The sequence below is a fragment of the Lactuca saligna genome, chromosome 7, assembly GCF_052625555.1.
Source record: "Lactuca saligna cultivar CGN05327 chromosome 7, ASM5262555v1, whole genome shotgun sequence".
Classification (NCBI taxonomy): domain Eukaryota; kingdom Viridiplantae; phylum Streptophyta; class Magnoliopsida; order Asterales; family Asteraceae; genus Lactuca; species Lactuca saligna.
The window spans coordinates 91,396,388-91,407,565 of NC_136423.1; the positions used below are offsets into that span (position 1 = coordinate 91,396,388).

The following is an 11,178-nucleotide window of genomic DNA, read 5'->3' on the forward strand; positions in this document are numbered from 1 at the left end:
GGGTGCAAACCCTTGGATTAAGGTTTTTGTCCAGACAACATCTACTGGCCGAGTCCGGGACCCGACGCGTCAAGTCCACGGCTTAAATCCCGTGTCCCATTATGCTTCTACTCGGCGAGTTGGTCCTTCAACTCGCCGAGTCCAAGGCCAAAAATGCAAAATACTTAGATAAAAATAAAAAGAAATACGTACCAAGAACCAGGTGCTACATTGTTAGCATTTTTTCGTCACGTCTTATTCTTCAATGTCTTTTATATTCTCTAAATGGGTTTGTTCTTTGGACACATAAAATTTAAAAATTAAGACTTTGAACAACTTCACAATGAATTTTTCATTTTCCAAATATAAAGTACTTGGAGCGACATTTTAATACAATGATGAAATATATTTGAAGAGTTATATTACTAACTAAAACTCAAACAAGTTTTTAGATCTAAAGTCATTTGCTTTAGGGATTTAGATACTAAGGTCGAACGGTATGGTGTGCGGGGAGATGGTGCAGGACGTTTCTCACATAAGGGAACACTGCACCGTGGGTGCGGGAAGGTTGGCGCAGGAAGAGGGTGGGGGTGGGGATCCCACATTCTCACTCCTCACATGATTGGTCCGTTTATTTATTGATTTATTTTTATTGCAACGGTTGATTTCATTCCAACGTTTGATTTCATTCCAACGGCTATATAGTCGTTAATATATATAAATTGTTTTTTGTCCTTTTCTTAAACTATAAATACCACAACATCCAATCAGTTTTTAACCCATACCTTATACTTCTCTCCAAAAAATATTATTCAAAATGTCATCATCTTCATCATCTGATTCGACGGCTATAGAGGAGACTAAGTTTATTGGTTCCGTGATGGCAAAAACGATTGCATACTATCAAAACCGACTAGGCGAAACATCACGTGCACGATCTAAGCTAAGAAATCCGCAGTTGCGTAGAAATCACGAAGTCGGACACTATCGCCTTATAGAAGATTATTTTGCAGATGACGCCATCTACGCCGTAAAGTTTCGACGTCAGTTCCGAATGAGGAAGGAACCATTCTTATGTATTGTTGGCGATTTGGAAGGCCGGTTTCCATATTTCCAATGGAAAATGGATACAGAGCGGGTAAAAGGTTTCTCTCCCATTCAAAAATGCAGGGCTACAATTCGTCAGCTAGCATACGGCATGGGCGCAGATAAATGGGACGAGTATTTTAGGATGTCAGAGTGTACCGTACGGGAGTGTGTGTACGAGTTCTGCAAAGCGATCTATTTGGTTTATGGGCAACGATATTTGCGCAAACCAACTATCAACGATATCCACCAATTGTACACGGTGCATGAAGGCAAACATGGATTCCCTAGAATGCTAGGTAGTATCGATTGCATGCATTGGAGTTGGTCATTATGCCCCAATGCATGGCGCGGTCAGTACACGAGAGGCGACCACAAAGAGCCGACAATCATTCTAGAGGCTATCACATCACATGATCTTTGGATATATCATGCATTCTTTGGTCCAAATAGTGCAAACAATGACATCAATGTGCTAGACCAGTCGCCGATATTCAACCATATCTACCTTGGAAAGTCGCACGATGTACCTTTTCAAGCAAATAGGGTAGCATATAAGCGTGGATACTATCTTACTGACGGTATATATCCTCCTTTGTCTGTTTTTGTGAAATCGTTTACATGTCCTAACGACCCAAAAATAAAAGAGTTTAAAGAGGCGCAAGAGTCAGCTAGGAAGGATGTGGAGTGAACATTTGGTGTACTTAAGAGACGTTGGCAAGTAATAACGGTCGGGGCAAGGTCATATGAGGTGAAAATGTTACAACACGTAATGTATGAATGTATCATATTGCATAATATGATTCTTGAAGACGAAGGAAGAGCGATATGCCGGTACAACAAAAATGAAGTTTTGCCAAATGTCGAAGGAGTAGTCGTTGGTACACAAGAGTATATGGTGAATAGAAGAGAAGTACACAATTACGACATTCATCACGCCCTTCGTGTTGATTTGGTGGAGCACATTTATAGGGCTCATATTCAGCCCCCGTTAGAGTTTCCTCACGATGATTTGTTTGACAAATCAGACGAGGATTCTGATATGTTCGTCGAGAGTGAAGATTCTGACGACGAGAGTAACGCTGGGGAGAATGATTAAGACGATCAAGGCGATGACGAGGACGATGAGGGCGGTGACGAACATGATGATTCCAAGTGACATATTTTGGTTTATATAAAATTAGGATATTAATTATTTTTCTACTTATTTAAATATTAGGTTTAATGTAAATTTTATTTTAATAAATGAATGCTTTTTATTTTTAATTAAAATTTATGTTTAGTATTAATTTAAAAATTATAAATCATAAAAAAAATTATTTTTATTTAATAAAAAAAGTGAGGGAATGGCTTCCTACCCATTCCTTGGGTTTTAGGTGAGGGAAAGAAAAGTGAAGGAAATGAGGATATGACCCACAAAAAGTGAGGGAAGCTTCCCTCGCATACTCTCCGGTCTAATAGTTTTGAGATTAAAGGGATATCGCACATTCCTAGTAAAATGCCATAATTAGTTAGGTTTTTCGATGCATCTTTCCGTTACTAGAAAAAAATAAATCAAACGTGCAATGTTATGATAAAAACAAGTAAAACTAAGATTCTTGAAGCCTATAATACATAAATATGTGCAATTACATAGTTATTTTTACATTACCTGCCACAACTCCAACATCTATTGGCATGATCTGAAAACACTTAAAGAGAGAAACTATAGGCCTTCGAAGATATGTAATCATACCATAGGGAAATGTCATAATTCCCAGGTGATAGACCTTCTGTGTCACCTCCCAAATCCCAAGCCAACAATAATATATTCCATTTCATTTTTTTTTTGGGTTGTAAGAGTGATAGATGTCATTTTATGCATATTTTAGGATAGTTTTTATTAGCACTTAGCATAATTTGCACATTTCCATGTCATTAGTTTAAATAATGTTCAACTCATGTTTTTTGTCAAAATTCCCGTACTGCTCACGCTTTTATGTTGTTTTCATATAATATGAGTGGAGTAGTAGTTTGGGAGCAGCTTGGATACATATTTTGAGCTTAAATAGAGTTGGAATTGAAGAACGATGCTAAGGAATGACTTGGATTGCTTAAACTGAAGAGTTACGACCGAATCACGAAGAAAAAAGAAAAATGTGATTGCATTTTCTCAAATCTGTGATCACATTTTATGGTAGAGGTTTTTTTAGGTTCAAAAATACCAATCTGAAGAAAAAAAGTCAAAAATGAGATCGCATTTCCCTATATATGTGATTGCATTTTCAGGTCGAAGTCTCAAAATGGTCAAAAATAACACCGTACTTCATTAAACGACAATTCAGGAGAAAATGGCCAAAAATTAACATTTTTGGATATATGTGATCATGAAATTGCTTTTCTTGCTTCGGAAGCTTCTAACTTGCATATGAATACGACCCCTCTGATCAGATACAATGTCAGACGATGAAAAACCCTTCTCAAGGTGATTTCTGTAACTTTTCATCACTTTCTGAAGATCAAAAGGCTGTTAATCATCTCCTACATTTAGTTTAGCAAGATTAATCAATTAATATATCTTTTTATTAGTTTTAATAGAATTTTAGCCATGTCTGACTAAAACCCTAGTTTTCAGTTCTACAAAAGACTAGTACTTTTCATGTGATTAGTTATCAAATTTGGTTTTTATTGTGTGCTTCTATCTAGTTGTTTAAGTTTTGAGCTTAATGTATGTTTGATTTTTTATTCTTGTTTGTCTAATCACCTAACAAGGGTTTAATCATTCCAGTTAATAAGTTAATAGAATCTGTAATTTTTTTGTCAACTGGCAATAAGTAACAAGTATCAGATTGGTTCTGTGTTGGGATTTAACTCTGATATAAACTGCAATTTCATACCTTTATTCTTCCAAAATTGTGAGAAAATATTGGGTATTGTTGAGAGAATTTTACAATGATCTTAATGCAACTTTTTTGATCTGAATTAAGAGGTTGTTTAATTTAGACAGTAAAAAGTTAGGGTTAACTGGAGAGCTTGTTTTGGTTAATTTAACTAGGTAAAAGAGATTATACTAGAGTTTTTTAGTTTTTTTGCTGTACTAGCTCAGATAGAACGCATTTTGAATAACCATATCTGAGCTGATTGCAAGATTAAGAAAGTTGCAACCGAACTGAATTTGTTTTTATTACTAATTTCATTTAATTAATTTCACCGTAATTTTTAGTTTTAGTTTTAAATTAAAAACCACCCTTATTATTTTCTGTTAAATAACTAGTATGTTCCTTACGCAAAGAGACATTGACCATTAGGTTGTGTCTCTAAGGATTCAACCCTGCTTCCATGTACTATCCTTTAGTCCAACCACGCAGTGAAAATATTATTTGCTTAAATCGTACGTCACAACGGTTTAACAAATTTTTGTCGTTGCCAGAGACACAATGCTTCTAATAGTTTGTATGCCAAGAACTTTTCATACAGGAACACCTCTAGTTTTTGATCTAGAAATTGAGAAAACTGTAAGAAAACGGAAAAAAGAAGAAGCAAAACAAAAACAATCAGTGGGTTTCTTTGGTTCATCATCTTCCTTACCTCTAATCATCACCACACCATAAGGTAGTCCCTTGTGGAACGAACCAGAGGCCACTTTTTTTGTCTTTCCCGAAAGTACCCCTATCCCCACCTTCCAAAATCCTAGTAAAAGCATACCCCCGCCCAACCAAATTCTAAAAATTCTGAAACCATAGACACGTCTGAAACTAAATCTGAAATTTCAACCATGAGTAACGATGAAGCAGAGAAAACTCTTAGAGAATGAGCAGCATAAGAGGTTAATCAACAACTTCTTTGCATTACTTTTCTAGAAACACAAAACTTCGAGCTGAAATCTTGGCTGATACATCTTCTTCATACGTTCAGATGCTTAGAAAACAAAGACCCACATAAATTCGTTGAGGGAATTCTTGTACTATGTTTTAGAATGAAGTCGCACGCCATTACTGAAGACCAAATAAAGCTAAGGGCATTCTCCTTCTCACGTCAAGACTCAATGAGAGAATGGATGTACGAGCTCCCATCTGGTTCGATAACCATGTGGACTGAACTCGCGAAATTATTTTTAGAAAAATATTTTTCAGAAATGCAAGTTTCGAGCCTTTGCGGAGAGATCCTTGGTATCAAACAAGGAAGAAGAGAAGCTCTACACACCTACTAGGATCGCTTCAAAAATTTGTTGGTTCAGTTCCCACAACATGAGATAAGCGATTATCAGGTGTATAACTGGAGGTTCCTTAGGCGACATGACACCAACTGAAATCTAGGAGCTGATAGAAAACCTGGTTATGAAGTTAAAACACTTTGGAAACAAAGACGAGTGGTATGCTGATCAGCCAAGTGGAGTCAAACAAGTAAGCTACCATCTCCTAGACACCCAGATTTTTGAGCTGACAAAAGTTGTTTATTACTGAAAAAAGAAAAGGCAGTTGCAAAGAGACAACATGGAATCTGCCAGAAGAGTGAACATCCAATTGGTATGTGTCCATTACTAATTGACAGCCGCTGGAGGATACTAACAACATAAAATTTTTAATAACCTCTAAAATTTTATCAGAATGGATGTAACATCCTAAAATCCAAGACCAAAAATTTTAGTTTTGATTTAATAATTTATAAAATAGATTATTGAAAAGATCATTAAGTTATCTCATATTAGTTTTGATTTAATAACAACTCCCAAGAACATCATACAGCAGAAAATTGTGGTGTGATTTGCTGCAATTATGCCGACTCCTTTCCTTTCGAAGAACAAGTACCTGAAACCAAAACTGTAAACCGTAAGCACAAAGCTTAGTGAGTTCCCCCATCATACCACATAAACACATATTTTCAGGCATATCTGGGTGCCTGACCTACCTTTCTGAGCGTACCTATATGCTCAACCTACCCATGTTAGACATATCGGGGTGCCTAACCTACCACTGTCAGACATACCGGGGTGTCTGACCTACCCCTGTCAGGCATATCTGGGTGCCCGACCCACCCTCCGGTTTATATCAACCAGTTACGAGGACTATTTCACCCCTACCACTACCACATATATGGGTACTGTCTACCTATTCGGTCTCTTTCAACCGATAACCAAGGACTATTTCACCCCTCCTACCACTATCACATAATATCATAGCATCCTAGCACGCAGAGCATAACAGATAGTGGCATACCAGCCAATTATCACAAAGACAATCATCTCAACTATAAATAACTACTTGTGGGCCGACAGTGGTGCCTTCGACCCACTTCTACTGGAAGGTAACTCACCTTAAATACTATAAAGTAGCTGGAAATCCTCGGCTCCGAAAATCCACCCAAATCAAACTCATATACATAAAAGATTTCCTTAATTACCCTTTCATACTCATGACCCCTCAAGCGTCAACTTTGGTCAAAGTCAAAGTCAAGGTCAACAACCTGGTCAAAGTCAACATTCTGGGTTGACTCAACTTACCGTGTTAGCCCATCAACTCGCTGAGTTCAATAAATCATAATACCCTGAAATCATCATCCAACTCGTCAAGTTCTTTCACGAACTCATCGAGTTCATCAGTTTGTTAAGCTTTCTTAATGTATTAAGCCATTATTCTTCGAGTCTAAGTCCCATATTCCAAATATGGGTCGAATACACCTCCAAGAGAGTAAAGTTTCCGACTTTACCGATTAAGACCCATCCTAGAAGAAATGAGCCCTAACCCTAGCTAAAAATGGCTTAGTTCCAACTTCAATAACCATCAAAACTTCAAGATAAGCCATATGGTCATAGATTTGGACTCTAGGGATAGTTTGGTCATGTAATGTTCCTATCTTTACTTGCATGCCTAGACTACTTGGCTCAAAAGGCCAAAAAGATGGTCCATAAGTTGCATGGGATTTCCATGGCCATAAAGTTGGCACCTTTATGCCATGAAGTCCCCTATAGACCATAGATTTGAAAGGTTTTCCCCTATGGGACGTCCAAGTCCCAAAGACCAACATTCTTGGACCATAATATGGAGAAAAACTCCTAAGATCTAAATATACTCTAAGCAAGGTAAGAGCTTTATACCTCATATGAACCAAAAATGAAGCTAAACTTCTGGATCTACTCTTCTCTTACACGTCTTTGCTCCTTCTTCAAGTATAGTCTTCTTCAAAATCACAAAGAATCCACAAAATTGGCTCAAAACACTAAAGTGGATTAGGGTTTGGGAGTTGAGATAATGGAGGCTGTAAATGAGGCCAACTTATAGGGGTTAAGGTGTTTAAATAGGTTCAAAATCCTTGATCTAGGGTTTCCCAAACCCTGTCCAACTCGTCAAGTTAGTCCTCCCCAACTTGTCGAATTGGTTCTTAATTTCCCGCGTGCCAAAATCATTCCTACTTGTCGAGTTCTCCCCCTTGAACTTGACAAGTTGTCCTCTTAAATGTAAGATACCCTTCCTTAACTAACCATCCAGATTTCGTGTGTTACAACTCTCTTCTACTTAAAATAGACTTCATCCTCGAAGTCAACTGTAATTCACCTACCCGAAAATAGCTCACGCACTACGCTCGCGGGTCCCACTATCTACCATAACCTAACTGATGTTTTCCCATGAGTATTTACACCCACCATCCTAAGGAGTACAACTATCACATGGCTCTTTCAATGGACTTCCCAAGACAATTGAACCTTTAACCCTTGCAACCCACTTCTACCTTCGAAGACCTGAAGTCTACCATATCCTGACTTCCCGACAGCTCACCCGTGTTGAAACCACTTCCTACCAAACTCTCAATGAGTTGCAGACCAATCATAACACTTCCACAATGGTCTATCCATATCTGTCGAAACCATCCTCATAATAGTTCCTTGAATCCGATGAAGAACGAATCATCAAACTCTCAAATAGAAACTGACCCCACATATCTGGAATCCGAAACCTAAGTCTCAATGTTCTGACTCCCTGTCAGACCCCTTACATTGACCTGCCACCAAACAATCCTCATAGGGTCTCGCACCACACAACATGCTTCCACTCTCTGATCACATTGTTATCTCAATGGAGATGAAGTCACCGACCATATACCGTTAAAGAACACTTAACTTGACAGGAGGCTCATATAATCCTTTGAGTAGAAGCTTCATTCCTAAAACAGTTAGACTCCGACGAGAGCTGCGTAACAGGGTCTAATCAATTACTCTAAGATTATTTAATCCCACTGTGGGTGACTTAGCATTACCCAAACACCCATATGCTCCTCATACACACGAAACCCAATTTGCTAGTATCGCCCGAAACACTGGCTGCCTTCTGGCTGCTTTCCGAAATCCACCCTGGCCTTCCTGGTCCCAATTTGTTAGCCAATCATCTGGAATGTTGAGTCCCAACCTGGTTACTTAACTAAAGGCTCCTATACAGTCTCCCCTCGTGACTTCCGAAAGAAAAACCTCACAGGCAATGACTACCCAGACCACGTTATCACTAACCCGATGCTAAACGGAATGCTACAGGACCAACCATAGTCTTCCTCATACCCATTCTCCCATGACCTACCATCTCCTGATTCCAAACATGTTGTGGCCCTCCAACAACCTTGTGAACTCACCCACCCTGGTCTAAACCATCCGAAGAAAATTATGAGCAAAACATAGGTTTTCCATGACCTTAACCACTGAACAAGGACCAGTGAATACTACAAGCCACCCGAGCCAAACCGTAAACGGACCAATGTACCTGGGCCCCAGCTTGTTCTGTTTCCTGAACCGGATGACACCTTTCCAAGATGACACCTTCAGGAGAACCATATCTCCTACATGGAACTCTATGTCCGATCAGTGCTTGTTGGTAGAACTCTTCTGTCGACTCTGTGCTGTCTGGAGCCTGCGTTGATAGTTGATGCTAACCATGCTCCTGCACCTTTCCATACCCATCTTTCTCACTGGAGCATTTTTTGTCAGAAAAATAATCGGTAACAATGGCGTAATTGTACGTACAAATGAACGACGCATGTCAGTGAACGGAAACGATGAACTCAAGAAGTAAAATGGGCAAAGCATTACTCATTTAACCACTAGATAATGTTGTTTGGGAAGGAGATTTCTATTTTTCTCTGAGTTTGGCAATGTATTTTGGGTCTACTTCCAACATCATAGCGTCTTCTCTCGATTTTTCTAGTAATGGATCCTTTCTACTTTGATGCATTCTATATATATATATATATATATATATATATATATATATATATATATATATATATATATATATATATATATATATTCCCATTAAGTTTCTACGGTAGTAGATAATACGCGGAAGGTTTATTTTGGGTGCTTAAACCCACTAAAAAGTTTGAGGGTTAACAATTCAATAATCCTTGACTATGATAATCTCTGTTTTCTCATAGGTCTACCTATATAGCTTACTGAAAATTCTCTAATTCATAACACCCATTCCTAACCGGAAGGAAAGAGGTTCCCAACCCATCACTGAGACTACCATCTTCATACATGGTCCAACCACCAGTTCCTTAAGAGTCCATATAACTAGGTTGCCTAGCCTACGATCCCTTTTATGTCATATACTAGCTACACACTGAGTCCTGCGACTCAAGATCCACAACCTTGACCTAATGGTCTCCACCAGATCTCACCTGCGTTGCTATAAACACACGGGCCTTGCCCACGGGTCCCACCCATCTAGGGTTACACAGGCCCAACTCCACCTCAGACCCCAATGGTCCTAAACCCATAAAGGATAAATACTCTGTGACAATCTTGACTAGCATGGCTAAGGTACAAAATGATTCCCCCTTTATGCTCATATCAACTACCAATGGCAATCTACCTCTAATAGATGAATGATACGATCCATCGAAGTCTCACAAAACTTCTAACCAATCAGGATTACCACCCATGGTTTCATCACTACCCAACCATCTCAATCCCAATGTCATGAATCGAACCCGCATCAGTCAAGAACAGGTAGTGAAGCTCTACACAACTCTCGGTCGGGGTCCATCCACAACCTGCTATGCATAACAAGAAAATGCCAACCAATTATTGGGAGTTTCTCTAAACTACCACTTACAAAACCTCGAACTAAACGGTCACTTGTGTCATGTCTATACTTGACCAGGTTATGAAACTTGTCCTAGTTCCACATCTGATCCATTTCCCGAAAATTCTAATCGATTCTCCCCCACTTGGATTTGGAGAATCTCTTTCATCCTATAAGTTTGATGGATTCCCAACCCATCAAACTCATATAATAGGAACTGCCTATAACCTGCGATGTTCCATGACTAGCCAAATCTCAACAATTGCCTAACTACTAGAATTTGGGAGAATGCTCTTGAGACCTTAACCAGTCTGATGATCCAAATCACCTCTCATGGCACCATGGAATTTCCTTGAGTTCATATGCCTGCGACTAACAACCATAACCCTTGTCATGAACTGACGAACCTCTATTCGAATTTCTATCCTCAATTAATCATTGACCTCTAACCGACTTTTGTCCATGGGAAAGTACAATACTCTTCACACATCCAATGATCAAACAACTCACACAACTAACACCATCATCTTCATGCTATCGTTCCCTCCCCAAAAACGGTAGTGCCTTGAACTCTAAAGTTCTTCTACATGCAACTATCGGTCATACACGACAGTTGATAGAACCAGTCACACCCCAAAAGTGGAAATGAAGAAACATTCAGGGGCGGAGGATGTCATGTACAATATCACAACAATTCTATAATAGTAATCAAAGAAAACACAACCATTACATTAATAAAATATTTTATTTACATCTGTTCATAACATACTTTGTATGATATCAAAAGTGTATAACAAAAAGTATAAAAGACGAGACTCTATAAAGCTCCATCTTCTCAGAATCCTGCGGGTGTACCTGTCTACTGGTTCCCTGAGAATACAAGTGATATTGAAAGTGTATCAACATTTAAGTTGGTGAGTTCATAAGCATGTTTTAGTGACATGAAGCTTGTATTTATACTCTAAAAATGCTAGTATGTTTCTCCATAAAATACAATATTTTCTATAGTGAATGTAATGTAGTATTGTAAATTGATAAACTATTTCATGTGTATTCCTTATAATTG

General features: G+C 38.5%; 1 protein-coding gene across 1 annotated transcript; it reads left to right on the top strand.

The window, feature by feature from the left end:
- The first annotated feature begins 796 nt into the window (after nt 1–796).
- LOC145007124 (uncharacterized) lies at nt 797–1,756 on the top strand. The gene has a single exon (XM_078966112.1). It carries the CDS (start codon nt 797–799, stop codon nt 1,754–1,756), a length of 960 nt encoding a protein of 319 aa, XP_078822238.1.
- The last annotated feature ends 9,422 nt before the right edge of the window (nt 1,757–11,178 follow it).

What these genes read in the sequence shown, in the direction of transcription:
- LOC145007124 (XM_078966112.1), top strand. Translation starts at nt 797, where the DNA reads ATGTCATCATCTTCATCATCTGATTCGACGGCTATAGAGGAGACTAAG.